This window comes from Carassius gibelio, chromosome B15, assembly GCF_023724105.1.
Source record: "Carassius gibelio isolate Cgi1373 ecotype wild population from Czech Republic chromosome B15, carGib1.2-hapl.c, whole genome shotgun sequence".
Lineage (NCBI taxonomy): Eukaryota > Metazoa > Chordata > Actinopteri > Cypriniformes > Cyprinidae > Carassius > Carassius gibelio.
The window spans coordinates 7,792,872-7,811,551 of NC_068410.1; the positions used below are offsets into that span (position 1 = coordinate 7,792,872).

Genomic DNA, 18,680 nt, shown 5'->3' on the forward strand with positions numbered 1-18,680 from the left:
ACTAATTCTAATTTTTGGGTGAACTATTCATTTAAATCATTTACTTTCCTGTTTCCAACACTTTAGTTCTTTTTTATACATTTGCAGCATTTAGACTTTGTGTTATATTGATTGCTAATCACACCTTTAGAGCATGGAAAAGTCTTGCCACTGATGACTGTTTACCATCTGCTTTTCTCATTATGTGTCACAGCTGTTTTACTGCATTAACCCCTTTTATCCATATCAAAGTAAAAACACTGGGAATATGTTGTAGTTTCGTTCTGCCTAATGAGAATCATTCAGTAAAAATATACGGTTCGGAGGAAGAATGTAATTATTTCATACAGACTGTCAACACCTCTCGTAGAGAAACATATTGTGTTATCCCACTGCTCAGTCTTCATCCCGTGAATGTTATTCACATCTTCTTTGAGAAGGAGTGGCACACCCTTGATAAAAAAAAAAAAACAGTTTAACAGATGGCCTCTGGTTATGTGATTCCTTCACAAAGTCTCGCAGGCATCACACAACAGACTGTGTTTAACTTTCTCAGAGCAGTACTTTGGATGATCATTATGTTGATATAAGCAGCCCAGCAATGGACAGTCAATGAAGAATAGTTCTTGTTAATGCCAGTAAGGTCAGTGTTTAATTAGAAAGCTGTTGATAAACATAAGCAGAGCCATAACTTGTGGATTTTGGTAGCTTGCCATAATAATTGCATGAACTTAAACTTTGAGGGCTGCAATTCATTTACTAACTTATATTTAATAGGCTACTGGAGGTACATGATGGATATTCTCTTGCCATTACAATACACATTAATAATAGGTGAAAGGTACATGGAAAAGAAAAACAGCCATGCTTTCTTGAAAAAATGTAGACTAGACAATATTACCATCTGCTTCTTTATCCAGACCGGAAGGAAGATTAATTCTGCAAATCACTGGAAAATAAAATTAATTTAGTTATCTGTGGGCACTTCTAGCCCTGTGGACTTTTAGAAAACTCTTTTGAAAATGCTTTACTAACAATAAACAAAAGTCACAGACATTTGCACTACATCTAAAATTTTCTATTAAGCTATATTTATTTTGTGCTGAAAATGACAGACTCACTTGTCTTGCTTCGTCTAATTTCATATGTTGTATGTTTTTCATTGTAGACTATTATAAAGCTTGGTTGAACATAAATACGTAGCCTATATAAATATACGTAGCGTAAATAAATATCAAAAACATCTCGTCTCATTTCATCTCAAGCATAGCCCACTCTTCATTATACAAGTAGCCTACTCTTTACTTTAAACAAGTAGCTACACTTAAAAAGAGTTTTATTCGCGCCAGAATTATTCGTAGTTGAGGAGGAAATGCCACAGTCACCACAGTTAGGGACGTTTTTTACACATCCATCATAGTCATATCAACACTCTTCAGTACACGTTTTATTGGTAGATTTAACTGAAAATGTTAGGATTAAAGAATGTAGAGTATGTGTGAACTATTAAGCGAAGACTGCAGAATGGGACAGTTGCTCCAGCGGGAGGAGGTGTGTGTGGTCTGGACAGGAGCCCATGAAACACTCGCTGTTCGCCTCCACGCTGACGACATATCAAATATTCTTTTTACCAGCTTTCATTTCGCGACATATCGTTGGGGATATTAATCTGGATTGTGTTATTGCTTTGGACACGCTCTTAGAGGTTTTCTAAAGAGCTTAAGAGACGGAAATGCGTCTAAACATCTGTGTGGAGTATTTCATCGCTTTTATATTTATTATTTTAAACAAAACTGTCAGTTGTCAGAAAGGTAAGTCGATCGATAAAAATTCTGCATTGGAAGTAGGCTAGTTATGGTTACGTAGATTTTTGGGAAACAATTTTGGTTGCCATATTTCTGAGAGCAAGGATTTATTCGAATTAGAAAATTATATTTATTTTTTAATAAATCATATAAGTGATTATATAAAATATATATATTTATTAATTACATTTTATGATTAGGCTACTTAAAGGTGGCCTCATTACATTGTTTGCTAATTAAAAAAGTTTTACTCCAAAAAATAAATCAGTGGTAATTTTGAGAAATATTAGTAAAATTATTTAGCTACATTCACTTCAGATGAAGACTGAAGACATTTCAGTATTTAAAAAAAAAAGCTGCTTAATTTTACACGGAGCGGGTCTCCTCTTCGCCTTGTTGACATCACATGACCTGCCATGTCATGCATGCAAAGCAGTTACTTCCGTTTACGGTGACCCAATTTTATTTTATTTCAGTTTACCCAGTTTTATTCGCACTGATGCATCTTAACAGAAGTTTTTCCTGCTTAGTTTTAGTTTTAGTTTAGGCAGATAAAACAATATATTCATGCCTGGGTTCAGAGATTTTCACTGTTTGCACAACACATCCAAGTCGTTCAGTAAATATAGCTAGATAGAGAGAAAAAATACTTGGCTCTTTCAGCATCTTTCATCTTGGATGTTCAAGCAGCATGTTGTCTTTGCCGCTGAGCCTGGCTTGTCATTTGTGTCCTGTCCTCTATTTCTATTGCCAAAAACATACAAAACATCAAAAAAAAAAAAAAAAAAAAAAAAGAACAGGGTTTTTCAAGTGACGAGACATTTGCTTTGAAATTGACACAAGTTCTGAGAAAGGAGTGTCTTTCATTTGCAGATGCCATTTGGTTTGATGTTTTTTTATTTAATGAAATATAATTTTGTTAAATTTTTTGACAAAAAGTGTGCAAAACATATTTTAACTTCATAACCATTCAGTATTCAAAAATCTAAAAGAATTTGTACTTTCTTTAAAGGGGTCATATGATGCTAAAAAAAAAAACATCATTATTTTGTGTATTTGGTGTAACAGAATATGTTGACATGCTTTAATGTTAAAAAAAACATAATTTTTCAAATACTGTAGATTATTGTATGCCTCTCTCAAATACATAGTTTTCAACAAAGTCCCTGCTTCGGACAAGCAAGTATGCTCTGATTGGCCAGCTGACCCAGTGCATTGTGATTGGCCGAACACTGCAAGCACTTGTCGGAAATGTAACGCCCCTTTCCATAATAGCGAGATTCATCTTTAAAAATAAATGTAAAGACAGTTAATAATGTCCTTAGGTTTACTGTCAGTTCAAACCTGAAAAGAGAACAGAGTGGTGTGACAAACACAGTGATGAAGCTCGTATGTGTTTGCAGTACACAAGCCATGGATGGTTAAGACAGCTGACTCCACTGTCTTTCTCCCTCTATCACACACGTGCAAAACTCCACATTTAAACATTCAGTAGCAAATACTTAAACTTATTACAAAATATACTTACAGTAGTTGATTCAGAAGTGATTGATTGTCATAGCAAACTAAGAATAACCTCCTCTCCTAGGTTCACAAAACGGTCGTCCATAAAATGCTTTGCTGTTCTGTTTTAAGTCATCTCAAAGATTCCTAAATGCATCTGCTTTCAGAACGTCAAATAAAGTGCTTTTGCAAAGCACTTAATGCATCAAGAAGTGCTGCACGGGGTATGAAATCTCGGTGCTCTTTGGTTGTAATGGATAGTATATATTTAAGGACAAGAACTCCAAGGCACTCGAATTGTAGTGAAAAGTTAAAAAGCCTTTATTGCATCACTGGCTTTATACTTTAAAAGTCTTTTGGTGAGAGCTACATCTACGCGTTGCGGCTACATGAAAAAAATGTATTACAAAAAATTAAAATACATTTTTTTCCCTATTTTATTGTGTGAGACTTGCTCTTTGAAATGTGTTTCTTTCTTCTAGCTGCTTTACGTAGAGTGACCAGGTGTTTCTAATTTGAATAATTAACTGCTGTTAAATGAACTGAGATGATGTTGGTTACACACACCCTGATGAAGGCATGTAGCAGCAAAGCATAGATGTACCTCTCACCAAAAGAGTTTTAACATATAAAGCCAGTGATGCAAAAAAGGCTTTTTAACTTTTCACTACAATTCGAGTGCCCTGGAGTTCTTGTCCTTGAAGTGATTTTGTTTTCACCTAGATACACAGAGCATCTCTCTGACATGGTTGCTTCTACACTAACTGCGGTTACTGGAACCACGCCTTCTTTCTTTGCGTGAACATTTGGGTGTCATTACGCAAATATTTCCACATAATGATGTAGACATGTGGGGGCGTGTTAGAACGAGCCATTTCAGGAGGGCGTGGCAGAGTCTTAACTTTGAGAAAGAATATCTCTGGATTTGAGACTTTAGTCTTTGCAGCTTTACAGATCTTCTTCATGCACCAAGAGTTTGTAACACTCCAATGAGAAAGGAAAAATGAAATCGCATCATATGACCCCTTTAAGATTTTTGAACTTTCTATTAATCAAATAATTATCAATCAACATAGATAATAAGACATGTTCCTTGAGCGCCAAATCCACAAATTGGAATGATTTTTGAAGGATCAAGGAAAATTCGGCTACTGCATGCCATCACAGGAATAAATAAATATAAACATAATAAACATAATATTTTCCAATATTTACAGTATTTTTAATAAAATATATGGTGAGCATAATAGACTTCTTTTAAAAACATAAAACAAATCTAAATTTTCCAACCCCAGACTTTTAAGAAGTTTTTAAGTAAGATCAGATTTTTCTCTTTCATTTGTATTGGCATCTTTTATTTTGTGTATTTTTGAGCAACACTAAGTATGTGATTGTGGGTATTTTTGTAGTGGAAATCCCTGAATGCAGTCGTGGGGGTTATACTATTCTGCAGAGCCCGTACCGAAGCACCAGGTTCAGCTCCCAGCAGCTGCTCCAGTCTGCCCTGCAGGAGCTCGTTTGTGATCATTCACTCTCTCCCGGATGGTATCAGTTCCAGATCTTTGATAAGCCGGCCCGTATGCCCACCAAATGTGTGGAGGTACAGTACACTGCATCTGTGTAATTGGTCCAACCTGCTGAACAATGTCTTCTTTATGTTACGACTTACAACCGATGTTTCTATATGACGGTTACCTATACAGGTGAATCAGTGTGGAACACAAGCCCCAGTGTGGCTGTCCCTGGCCGAAGGAGAGACTCTCCCTCGCCCTCTAGAGGTGAAGCAGATGACAGCCTGCGCTACCTGGCAGTTCCTCGGAAGCGCTAGTAAAGACTGCTGTCTTTTTCGCCTGCCTGTCACCGTCCGCAATTGTGGGGACTTTTATGTGTACTTGCTCCAACCAACACAAGGATGCATGGGATATTGCGCTGAAGGCAAGTCAATGAACCTCAAAGAGTGTCTGAAATTGTGAGATTCACTTTGTTAGTATAATTATCCTTTGGTTCTGGATCATGCATCCTAAAGTCTGTGAAATATCATCCCCACAAAAAAAAGCACAAGGTTCAGAAAGATACTTCATGAAGTTTTATTATATTCACAGAGATTTCCGACTCCAATCAAACCAGCTGTGATGAGAGACAGAGGAATAGAGATGGAACTTGCAGTGGTAATCAGTCCAGATCTGTCTAGCAATATGCATCTTCAAAAATATGTAATCTAAGCAAACACATTAATATGGAATGACTCACAAAATGATTTTCCAGAGGTTGCTGTATCATTGCATCTTGAAATACAGTAAATAGAAGGTTAAAGTTCTCTTTTCACGCATGCATCAAAACAATTTAGAGTTGGCAATCATTTGGAATGTTTCTACCCCCGTCTTCTCCTGCTAACGACTCTCGCAGAAGTTAATGTATTTTTGATGTTGTTTTTGTGTTTCCACTTGGAGTGTCACAAGTAATCCCTCTCCAGTAGAGTCTCTCACCCACTTTTCTTTAGTGGAACCCTTCAAAACACTTACTTCAGCTGTGCCCCCTTCATCAGACTTCATAAAAATGAAACTGAAGTTTTCATAGATGATTAAGAGTTTGGCCTGAAATCTAGGTCTTGGGTCACTTGTTCGTTGTTTTAAAGCTGCAGTGGCACCAAACATTTTCTATTTCAGTTAGAATGCCATTTATTATTTTGGGGCTGATGTGAACATCTACACACATACAGCAGGGTCACCAAAATCTGACATGGCAATCTTAGAGATTGCTGAAATCCTTTACCAAATATACTCTCGTGATGTTTAAACTCAATAAAAAGTACAGCACAAAAGACATACAGCAGAGTCACTAAATCCAAAAAGACACCATTAAACCAAAACCTGCTACCCTGCTCTGTTTCACACAGAATGGCTTTAATGTGCTCCAAATTCACTCTGGTAAAAGTCACGTCTGTCTCAAGGCAGTTTTAGAGGTAACCAAAATTAGTTACCATTTTCGGTTTCACTCAGAATGGCTTTAATTTTAGCTCGAAATATATTAATACGAATGTATTTCTATAATTAAGATATCGAAAGTATATTATATTACTTGTATTTAATTTTTGAAGTACAGTATTTGTCAATTCTCCCTCAGAACTGCAGCCCCCCTCTTCTGCAAGACCTCTGATAGTTGCTGAGCTCTCTGGAAGCAGTGTGTTCCTGAAGTGTGTGTTTGCTGACAGTAGTGGGAACAGCTCTCTGGGATATGTGGTGACATGGTGGCGACTCTCACCCGAGGGCACCAGAGAAGAGCTCAGGAAAGACACTACAATAGAGACCTTTGCTTTCATAGAGCTGGATGGAATTAACCTGCGACTGGGAGACAGGGTACCCACTTTGTATTACGTATTCACATTTATTCAAATTCATATTGATTATGTATTTTGTGTCTCAGATCCATTGCAGCTGCACAAGTTTTTTTCTGGAGTCTCCCGATATGCAAAGCCTTCCGGTGGAGAGTGAAGAGTTTTATGCAGGGATCCAAGTAGGTCTCAGTTCTTGAGGATATAATGCATAAAAGATATGATTTTTACTAGACTTATTATAGTTGTATGTATGTTTTCCAGATGAAACCACAAGCTGTCTCTATTTCAGAAGATGGGAGAGAGTATGAACTAATAGTGGAGAGCACAGTACCTTTACCATGTTCCTCAGAGAGATGCACTTTGCCTTTGCATCTTACCACTAGTAATCAAGGTGGAGTCAAATCTTTTTATAATTTTGCCTTATTTTACACCATCAGAATCCTTTTCTCATTACTGTATGAGCAAATATTATAATATATAATTTTTATTCTTTATATGTTATTATTTTTTATCAAAAACTATTTCTGTATGTTTTTGTCTGCTTTAATACAATAATAAAAAAATATCTTTGGATTGTGGGACATTTTTTGTGAAATTCAGATTTTCAATCAAACTTGTCATATTTTGTTCTAAATATTAATTATTTTAAAGATGTGTCAGAAATGTCCGTCAAGTGCTTTTAAAATCTGCGAATAGTAAATATAATTTACATACTAAAATGTTAAAGATTTGTCTCCAGATGAGAAGGGCCTCGGCGTTGATTTAGTCCTGTCCTCCTGTGAGGTGGTACTGTCTCAAACCCCATGTCATAACGGAGTCTGCAGTCAGGCATCTGTGCACTACACTGCAGTTACTGATATATGGAAGGATGGAGACAGAAGCACAGAAATACACATCAAACCCATAATCAGCACCAACTTCCTGTGGAACGGCTACACACCTCAAAGTGTGCAGGTGGGCCAACTTGGATTATATATGCAATAGTTAAGTATATGGTTTACGGATATACTGTATATATACTTGTAAGCCAGGGTTATTATGGTTACCTAAAACTAAAATCATAAAAAAGCCATTTTGTTACTTGCAATAAATGTTAACTGAAATAAAATATAAAAAATAATGTCAAGATATTTCTCATTTTTGTTTAGTTCAACTTTGTTAACTTTTTATACTTTGAAGTATTAAAACTAAATAAACTAAAACAAATAAATCAAAGCAATAGACGTATTAACAGAAAAATATAATATATAATAAAAATATAATATTATGTATAAAAAATATCTCAAACAAAAAATTAATGTTATTATATAGACACACACACACACATATATACACATGCTGTGTGTGTGTGTGTGCGTATATATATATATATATATATATATATATATATATATATATATATATATATATATATATATATACGCACACACATATATATATATATAAGATGTTCTTCTGTTTATCCTCTCAGATTCTAGTAAAGGACGTTCCGTCTGCTCACTGTTACACTTTTACGGACCCCCACATCATCACATTTGATGGCAGGTAATAGCTAAATATTACTAGCTCTACAATCAAAATGTAGTCAAATAATAAAAGTTGATATATCAAACCCATGTTTTGCTGTGCACTGAACACTTTTCAATGCAAATGCAGTGAGAATTGCATATAATATTGTTTGTTTGTTCACAGGAGGTATGATAATTACCAGATAGGCACCTTTGTGCTGTACAGGAGCACTGCTCGGCCGTTTGAGGTGCATGTGAGACAGTGGGAATGTGCCGGTACAACCGCCCATCCCACCTCGTGTGTCTGTGGATTTGCGGCCTGGGATGGTGGTTATGTTGTTACTTATGACATGTGTAACGGACTGGTGGGAGAGACAAAGCCACGCCTCTCTGTGAAGAACGGGGACCTGCTAAAGAGTGGAATCCGTGTCACTGAGTCCTACCAAGGCCGCAAAGTCACTGTGAGCGATACTGGTTGTATATTAGTAACCATTTGTGATTATCTGGTGAAGTCTGAGAAAATATGATAACTAGAACCTGTTCAAGATAGTAGAGTTGCATTACTAAGCAGAAATAATGAATGTGAACTTTTTGTTGTTGTTCAGATAACATTCTTGTCCGGGGCATTTGTGCGTGTGGATGTGGCCGACTGGGGAATGAGTCTGACTGTAAGGGCCCCAGGCTCTGATCAAGGCCACACTGAAGGCCTGTGTGGAACTTTTGATGGAAAGCCAATGAATGACTACCACAAAGAGGGAGGACAGTCTGTGGAGGACAGCACTTCTTTTATCAATGCATGGAGGTGAGGCTTTTGATTACCTAATTTGGTAATTAATCATTTTTTTCTTAAAAACATTTGTGCTACTTTTTTTCTTAGTATTCTTCATTTCTATCCTTTGTAACATTTTGAATCTCTTAACTTTCTCCTTTGATCAATTTGATGCATCCTTGCTGAATAATAAGTTTTTTTATTTATTTATTATATCCAATATATGTTAATAAAAAAATACATAAAAAAAAAAATGGTGTTGATTTATTGTGCTTCCTAAACACCAGGTTGACACCCAGTAGCAGCTTGTTTGACAAGATCCCCATCTATGAAAGCAACTCCAGTCTTCCTGAGTACTGCCAATGTCAACAAGAGAAACAGCAATCATCCAGCGGAGCATCTCCTCAGTCCACTGTTTCCTCCAAGTGTTCTTCCTCTACCCGCATCCAATCTCCCTCCATCATCCCTACACTGGACGTAACAGCTGAGTACATGAAGTCTGCGCAACTTCATAGAGAGACGTCCATCCCTCCCCGCAGACCGACGCACTACCGCCCAGCACAGCAAAGCAGAAAAAACACCCAGAGATCCCAAATTCAGAGACGCGTTATGAATCCCCAAAGATCCCAGAGTCAAAGACGTGTCGTAAACCCACAGAGATCCCAAACTCAGAGACGTGTCCCAAGCCGAAGCTCCAGATCATCTCCCAAACAACCAGACCTTGAGGAGTCCACGTATAATTTCCCAGAGGACCATTCTTCATCGAATTCACCCGAACCACTGGTACCATCCTGGCCCACTGAGTCAGGCCTGACCGAATCCAAGGCTCGGTGGCTCTGCGAGGGAACCCTGAGGAACTCCACGGTGGGGTTGGGTTGCGGGCATCTCCTGGGTGAGATTTTGGAGCAGGCATTGGACATGTGTTTATTAGACCAACAACTGAAGGATGATCAGACCTGGATAGGAGCCACCATGCCCCTCCTGGAGAATGAGTGTGAAAGGAGGGTGGTAGAGGATGTTGGCAGGAGGAAGGAAAACCAGGACATTCTGGCCTCCCTGAGGTGCCCGAGCTTGTGTAGCGGGAACGGACAGTGCACAGAGTGGGGCTGCTCGTGCTTCCCTGGATTTGGCTCTTATGATTGTAGCCAGGTGTCTGGTGAGTCTGTCTGTACCGTACATGTGTAGTTGATATAATTGAACGTATACTCCATGTAAAATTAATTGTAACAACATATTTTATATATATAATTATGATGCATGCTGCTTGCATATGCATAGGGACTTATATTAATTGAGAGGCGGCATTTATTAGTACTTATAAAAATGTAAAATATATTATTTTAGTGTTTATAGTACTTTATAATTTGTTATTATTTTGAATTGGTTTTACTTGATATTTAGTATATTTTTTATGCGTTTGTCTTTATTTCATTATTCTGTTTATTTATTTTTTTGTTTAATTTAGCTTTAACTTAAGTTTAATTTTAGTAATTCTTTATTGATTAATATAGTACTTTTAGTACTTCAACTTTAACTTATTTTATTTTGGTTAGTTGCCAAGACAGAATTTCTTACTTTGTTTGGAAATGTAAGTTTTTTTTTTTGTCTTAGTTTACTTTAATAAAAATAAATAAACAAATTCCTAAATATTGACAAACAAAATAGTTGAGTCCAGTTACAGCACCTAAAAAATATAATTCTCTACATGCATTATTCACAAAATCATGATTTTGAATTTTTGAAGTTAATGCATATTTTGTGCATCAGTTCCTCAATCTAACAAGTAAAATTAGTCTCAAGAGGACAACAAATATGAAATGAAAATCAAATTATTAAATATAATTAATAGGGTTAGTTCTGCATGCCTTGAATAAGATTTTACTAAATTAGTTTTGCATATGACTTTGGGGAAATATAAGGTGATGCAGTTTATTTTGACCTGCATTTCATTCGTTTTTAGTCTGCTTTTCAGTTAATCTCTTTTCCTGATGCAGATGAGACTCCAGAGATCACAGAATTGGAGAATGGAGGACTGTGTGATGTCCGTTATGGCATCTGTTCCTCTGTTAGGGTTCTTGGTCAAGGCTTTAAAAAGTCCTACAAGCTCAAGTGCGAAGTGGTGAAGGAAAAGGTAACAAACTGCCCAAGCATTACACTCGAGCATCGAATTTGGCATAAATCTAAATATTATTCGCTTGAATATATATTGTTCTGTCTGCATAGATAGTAGACGGTGAATGGTCTTTGGATGATGCTCGATTGGTGACCGCCTCCTTCCAGAGTTCCTCGTCATTAGAGTGCCAACTTCCTGTGGATGACCCACAATCCTCCACCACTGCTCACCAACCAGTCCTACGTTGGCAAATCAAAGTCATTCAGCTCTGAACTACTGTTACAAACTAAAGTGTATTCAGTGTAACTTACAAACTGGTTGAAAATGCCCTGTTTATTCGTTTTCTAGGTGTCTAATGATGGACACAGCTTCAGCAATGCAAAGATACTGACTCTTTTTGATGGCACATGTCAGATTTGTACAGTCAGCACCTCGGTTATCTGCTCACTAAAGGTCTGTTTTATCCATTCTCATTCACTTCTCTTGATACAAAGCCCCAGTCCCAATAATTACAAATCACCACAAAATTCAATTATAAAGTCCATATTAGAGATTTAGATGTCCAGAACAAGACACTGTAGAAAGACTGTATCTGCTTTGTTTCGCCTGTAGCTACATTTCTGAAACCATGAAACTACATTTCTCAGCAGGGGGAAAAAAAAAGTCTTCACCATGATCTGTTTGTAATTTGGTTAAATGGTGTTTCTTCACATTCAGTACACGTTTTTAAGTGTTCACATGCACTGTTCGTCATTTATGTGTACAAAGTCTCTTAAATACAGGAAACAATTTAGCATTCAGTCTTGTAATTATGTACAGCAAAATAATTTTAGGTCAAGAGGAGAGACGTCGCCCTCGACCAGCTCCACGCCACCAGTCTCAGCCAAACAAACCTACCGTTGTTCACTTTTCTAAACCTGGGGCTCTGTCACACGCTATTGTTAAATCCAGGAAGAAATTTTAAGATGAGCATGCAACTGGTTTAACCAACAAAGATAATGATATTTGTTGCACATTGTTTTGTCTGTATAGTTTTCAAGTTTAATAGTTTTCCCTACATATCTCTTCAGAACAGAACATGTAATATTGATGGCCTGTGTTATGGAGAGGGGGATCACAGTCCGAGCAGCCCGTGTCTGACGTGCAGACCGCATCTTTCCACACACAGCTGGTCTGTTGCTGAGAGTATGTTCAGTCTTATTTCAAAATAATGCTCATAAAATCTATATTGTAGTTTTAGAGCAATGATGTATTTTCAAAGGTGGTTTTTCCTAAAGCTGGAGAACTTTCATATTCTACTATTAGAAAAAGGCATCCTTGTTGAGTCTTATGTCATATTTTTCCATTAATTGGTCCTGTTAGATTTTTTTTAAAGCTGTTCAAACACTTTTACAGTTTAATATGCTGTTTTCTCTCTTCTGCAACAGTTATACATCACAAACTTAAAAGTTAAATAAATTATGAAAATACAGTTTGTTTATAAAATATATATGTATTTTCCAATGTAGATAAAGTCTGGTTAAAGTCCTGCCATAGACCTTGTTCTGATGTCCTGTGTTTGATTGTAGAAAACGAGCCACCTGTGTTTCACACTGATCAGTCCAGTCTGAAGACGTTCTATGGAGAGGATTTCGTCTATCAGTTCTCAGCCACTGATCCGGAGGGCTCTGCGGTTCTCTTCACACTCAAGTCAGGACCCAGAAATGTTGTTCTCTCTCCAGCTGGCCTGCTCATCTGGAAAGCTCTGTCCACCAAACCAGTGACCTTTGAACTGGCTGTAACTGATGACTGTAATGCAGAGACACGTGCAGCGGTGAAGGTGAGATCTAGAGGGCATCTGGTAAAATATGGCTTTTACACAAATATGCACCTGAAGTCCTGAAGTTCATTCTGAATACCATAGATTGATGGAAATACAGTTTTGTGTCCACAAGGGGGTGCCAAATGGTTTCCAAAAACATTTATGAATCCTTAGATCAGTATAACAGTTTCTTATGTATATTGCCAATAAATAATCAGAATATTTATATATTTAATAGTTAGATTTAAACCACTTGTCATATATAAAAAAAAAAGTGTAAGCAAGGCTGCATTAAATCAATAAAAATTGACAGAGAAAATGTTACAGCTGTTTACCGGTTCAAATAAATGTTCTTTTGAACTTTCTATTTTCTAATATTTCACAAAAACAAAAAGTTAAATAAATATAGCCTCTGCAAATATATACTCAATAAAAAATTCAAAAACATTTTAAAAAATTCAACCCCAAACGTCTGAATGATAGTAAATGCATATATATTTGGTACAATATTTATGTGGTTTCATATTATGTTTCTCAGGTGTCAGTTCACCCATGTGACTGTGAGAATGGAGCTTCCTGTGTGACCAACATTAACTTCCCCCCGGGGACTGGGGAATACCTGTGTGTTTGTCCTGCTGGTCTGGAGGGGGACAGGTGTGAAGTTGATGTGGATGACTGCGGGTCAAACCCGTGCTTCTCTGGAGCATGTGTGGATGGACTGAACTCCTTTACCTGCCACTGTCCAGAGGGCCTTACAGGTCAATTCACTTATAAACATATGATCACCTAAAAAATTGATCTATTATAATATTGGTACACATCTGAGAGAGTCTGCTGCTGGCATGTTTTACAGGTGTAATCTGCGATGAGGACATTGATGAATGCTTATCAGCTCCATGCTACCCAGGCGTTTCTTGCAGAAACACGATGGGCTCATTCTTATGTGGGCCCTGTCCTGAGCACCTCACTGGAGATGGAAAGACCTGCAGCCGTACGTTTATATCTTATACTTTTACTTTTATGGTCAAATTGAAGTCCACTGAAAAAGTTCCTTTAGAGGCAGAAAAGTTTCAGAATCAGAAAGAGTTTTAATGCCAAGTATGTTCGTACACACAAGGAAGGTTTTTTTTTTTTTTGTGACACAAAAAGCAGTAAATAAGGACAACAACAGTAACACACAGATAATAAGAAAATAAAAGTAAACTTAGATTAATAAAATACACATGTGTATGTATAAATAAACAAATAGACCAATTTATATGTACAGGTGTGTTATATATAAAGAATAGAGAGTGACTCCCATTTTGTAAATGCTGAAAAGTAATGATAACATTATATTACACCAAGACTAGTAATTTACACCTCTTTTAATATTGTGTACAATAAATAATGTTGTGACTTGTATAGTAATCTTGGGACTGACTAGTAATATTTAGAAGGATTGATATATAAGAAAAAAAGAAATCATGCTTTGGTAAACTATAATTATGACACAAAAAGTTGCAATTATAAGATACCAAGTCAAAATTATTAATTATACAAAGTCACAATTATGAGATAAAACAGCAAGTCATAATTGACATTAAAACAATTAAGACAAAAAGTCAAGATGGACAAATAGTAGAAATTGTGACAATAGTTGAAGTTGAAATTGACAAAAACCATTATGATATAAAAATTCGAAAAATATATTAACTCATGATATTAACTTGAAACAATGACAAATACAGTAACAGTTTGACAGTTATTTATGACAAAACAGTTTTGACTAAAAAGTGACATAAAAAGTCAAATGAAATGTCATAATGAATCATAACTGGCCGAGTCAAAAATTGCACTTTCATGTCACAGTTATATTTTTTCATATCGATATGACTTAAAATTATTGACATATCTCTTTTTTTGATATAGAAAAGGCAGTGGTTGAAATTGACGAAGACAGTCTTGGAATTACTTCAGAAAGTGAGGTTAACCTCAGCTCCTTCAAACCCAAGCTTCTTCCAGGTTGGAATAATAACAAATTATTTTTACCTCTAAAATGCGTCAGTTGTTCACTTGCTAGTATGTGATGATTGTAAATATGTACATACTGTACCCTCTGAAGGGCAGAGCCCATGTGCCAGTCGGCCATGTTATCCTGGAGTCCAGTGCTTTGAGAGCACATACACATCTGCTGGATACATATGTGGTCCGTGTCCTCCTGGACTCAGCGGCAATGGACAAACATGCTCGTCAAGGAGCGCAAACAGTCAGTTACTTCTCTTTATATGAACGTTCTTACAGAGAAACCAGGATACATGATCTTTAGGCTCGACCTTCTAACCCATAGTGTCCCACAGGGCAGACGCCATTCAGGAAGGGTGACAAGCTCTCTGATGTCACTTCCTCTTTGGCCACACACTCATCCACTAGGAAGTCAGCTGAACGTCCTATTGGAGCTGAACGATCTCCTCCTAGGAACAAGTGGACCTCATCTGTTGATAGGAAGACCACCACACACATCCTAGACCAGATCAACACGAATGCAAAAGCAAGTTCAAGTAGAGAGCAGCTGAGTGAAGAAGAATTGAACCCTGAACACGCTGAGGATAACAGAACCTGTGCAGACTCCCCGTGTTTCTCTGGAGTATCTTGTGAAGCGGCTTCCTCTGGCTCCTTCAGATGTGGGAACTGTCCACACGGCTATAAAGGAAATGGAATTACCTGCAAACGTGAGCTGCCTTATATGCTGGATATAAAATATTGTTCATTATTATAGTTGATGCACCTGAAAATATCAAAAAAATAAATAAATAAAAAAATAATAATAATAATAATTTAAAAAAAAAATATATATATATATATATATATATATATATATATAAAGGCAATAAAAATAAAAACAATTAAATTCAGTACTTTAAATCCAGCCTACCATGATGCATACAATGTATTTTTATATTTTTCATTTATTTAATGCTTTATTATTTTATGAATATTTTATGAATGATAAGGAAAATATTCTTAACTTTGCTTGAAAGTAAGGTCAAAATACTACATTGAGCTTGACTTTAAAATATTATTAATATAATGAATTTCTAAAATGAAAAATATTATTTTTAACATGATTAATATTGCCTGTGTGTGTGAAGCTGTGTGCCGTTACCCGTGTGGTCAGAATATGGAGTGCTCCCAGCCCAACACTTGTACCTGTAAAGAGGGTTACACTGGATACAACTGCCACATCGGTCAGTTCATGTAGCTTGGCAGACATTCAAAGATTTGATTACTCATTTTTAATTATGACTTGTTATTATGAATCCTTTCAAACTCACACCAGTTATGTCTTCTTCCATCAGCCGTGTGCCGACCGGACTGCAAGAACAAAGGAAAGTGTGTGAAGCCCAATGTGTGTGAATGTCCTGCAGGCTACAACGGCCCCACCTGTGAGGAAGGTAGACTCTCTGCATAATGATTTTCTTTACAGCTTTACAAAATATGCATGTTTGTTTTGAGGGTTTCAGAGGATATTATAGAAATGTACACATCTTGTCTCTCAGCCAGCTGTGATCCGCCTTGTCAACACGGTGGCCGCTGTTTGTCCAGAAATTACTGCACTTGCCCTTACGGCTACGTGGGGCCAAGATGTGAAACCAGTGAGCAGACACTTCCAAATTTCTAAATACAAAGAATTTTGTTCATAATGATTGTGTGGCATTGCCTTTGTGTTTTCTTAGTGGTGTGTAACAGACATTGTGAAAATGGCGGTGAGTGTGTGTCGCCTGATGTCTGTAAGTGTAAGCCCGGCTGGTATGGACCAACGTGTAACTCAGGTGCACTTTTTCATTCTTAAATTGCATTGAAATATTCACCCCAAAAAATTCAACTTGTCTTCATTTTAAATCATGTTTATTAAAGTCATAGTCTTCACAAAACTGAAAATTCTGTTTACTCTCACTTAGAATGTTCCAAACCCGTATGACTTTCTGTCTTTGGTGTAACATAAGGCACATTATTTTAAAGAATGTTGGTAACCAAACAGTTTCAGTTTCTGTTGACTTCTGTTGTATGGACAAAGAATGCAATGGAAGTCAATGGGAACTGAAACTATATGGTTACCAACATTCTTTTCTTTTATGTTCCATGGTTTGGAACATCACACTGTATGGGTGAGTCAATGAAGACAGAATTAACATTTTTGTATAGATTATCCATTTACTAAACGTGATTAGAATAAATTCCTTGGTTGTTTTAATTCTCAGCCGACTGTAAGCCTTTGTGCTTAAATGGAGGAACTTGTATCAAACCAAACATCTGTGCTTGTCCTAGTGGCTTCTATGGTTCACAGTGTCAAATAGGTACAACCTATTTTTATTCCATGGTAATAATGCTGTAAAATTAATTAATGGCCTTAATTATGTGATTTTTATATATTTGTTTGTCATTTTTTTGTAGCTCTGTGTAGTCCACCATGTAAAAACAGAGGCCAGTGCATGAGAAACAACGTGTGCTCCTGTCCTGAAGGATACACTGGGAAGAGATGCCAGAAAAGTCAGTGTCACTGTAACTCAAGTCGTTTTCTAAAGAATCCAGTTGATTTCTTTTCTGTTGTTGCGATTTGTTACTACATCCACCGTGCGCTCTATAATATAATCTGTCCGGACATGTTTATGCAATGCTTTTAGGTGTGTGTGACCCCATGTGCATGAACAACGGAAAGTGTGTCGGCCCAAACACCTGTTCCTGTCCATCCGGGTGGAGAGGAGAGATCTGCAACACCCGTAAGAGCAAAATTAAAAGAAGCCTTTAATGCTCGCCAAGCTGCATTTATTTAATCAAAAATACAGTAAAAATAGTAATACTACTACCAATGTTCAAAAGTTGACCTTAAACAGTTAAACTGTAATATATGTTCTATATGCACCAGTTTCTGTTTACAAAAGCCCCGTCTTTGCAACATAACCTGCAGTGTTTTCTGTATGTGTATATTCAGCGGCATGTTTACAGAAATGTAAGAATGGTGGAGAGTGCGTGGGGCCGAACACATGTCACTGTCCAGCTGGATGGGAGGGTCTGCAGTGCCAAACTCGTAAGTCCTGATCAATCCTACTCATTTCTCACATCTTCTCTGTGTATTTAGGTCACATCAATCATATTCTTACTGTTAGGGTATAGTTTGATCTTTGGCTTGAAGAATATTAGAATATTAGTTTAAATCTAAATGTAATATCAATGAATATTTTATTCAATTCTCCTAACAGCTGTCTGTAAACAAACGTGCCTCAATGGAGGGAGATGTGTGTTTCCAAATTTCTGTCACTGCCGTCAGGGTTACACTGGACCTTCCTGTGGGACTAAAGTAAGCCTTTCTCCAGAAGCATTGACATTATTCATTTCATCTTCATAATGGTCTTTGTACATACATTTATGGTCATAAAGATGAACTTATTTTAAACTTTGTATTTACAGACTAGGTGATGAAGATCTGAAATTGAAGACAACTCTATCACCCTGTAAAAAATGAATGGTGTGTGTGTTTGTGTGTATGTTAGCATTAGTGCCCTAAAAGTGAAGGATACTTTTATTGGATGTCTATTAGAAAACAACAGACTTTTATTAGCCCTTGCATAAGATTGCTACAGTATTTCAGGAGTGTTATTCTCTATGCGAATGTGGGTATTTGTCTTAATCTCTGCCATGGCTCTAGCGGTGATTATTTTCATTTTTTATTTCATTCATTGTGTGTGTGTGTGACTACACTGTGCACATTTTATAATATGAATAAAATATGTTCCTGTTATATTATAAATCGCTTTTGAAGAAATAAAATCAAACCTTCAGTACATTGTGGAGTCATAAAAATGGATCTTAGTGTCATTTCCCAATAAA

At 36.7% G+C, this 18,680-nt stretch overlaps 1 protein-coding gene across 2 annotated transcripts; it reads left to right on the forward strand.

Moving 5' to 3' along the window:
• Positions 1 to 1,345: 1,345 nt before the first annotated feature.
• Positions 1,346 to 18,591, forward strand: vwde (von Willebrand factor D and EGF domains). Of its 2 annotated transcripts, none has more exons than XM_052577340.1 (32): positions 1,346 to 1,790; positions 4,697 to 4,887; positions 4,991 to 5,222; positions 5,390 to 5,455; positions 6,411 to 6,643; positions 6,711 to 6,800; positions 6,883 to 7,012; positions 7,361 to 7,575; positions 8,093 to 8,166; positions 8,314 to 8,590; positions 8,735 to 8,931; positions 9,186 to 10,054; positions 10,893 to 11,029; positions 11,122 to 11,268; positions 11,360 to 11,464; positions 12,082 to 12,196; positions 12,580 to 12,830; positions 13,351 to 13,570; positions 13,666 to 13,803; positions 14,724 to 14,816; positions 14,917 to 15,060; positions 15,152 to 15,523; positions 15,944 to 16,039; positions 16,151 to 16,246; positions 16,352 to 16,447; positions 16,529 to 16,624; positions 17,054 to 17,149; positions 17,247 to 17,342; positions 17,477 to 17,572; positions 17,785 to 17,880; positions 18,053 to 18,150; positions 18,261 to 18,591. In XM_052577340.1, the coding sequence occupies exons 1-32, from the start codon at positions 1,712 to 1,714 to the stop codon at positions 18,267 to 18,269; spliced, it is 5,250 nt and encodes a 1,749-aa protein (XP_052433300.1). In that variant the 5' UTR covers positions 1,346 to 1,711; the 3' UTR covers positions 18,270 to 18,591. The 2 variants fall into 2 exon arrangements, with proteins under 2 accessions (XP_052433300.1, XP_052433299.1); XM_052577339.1 differs by having other exon boundaries at positions 1,493 to 1,790; positions 7,349 to 7,575.
• The last annotated feature ends 89 nt before the right edge of the window (positions 18,592 to 18,680 follow it).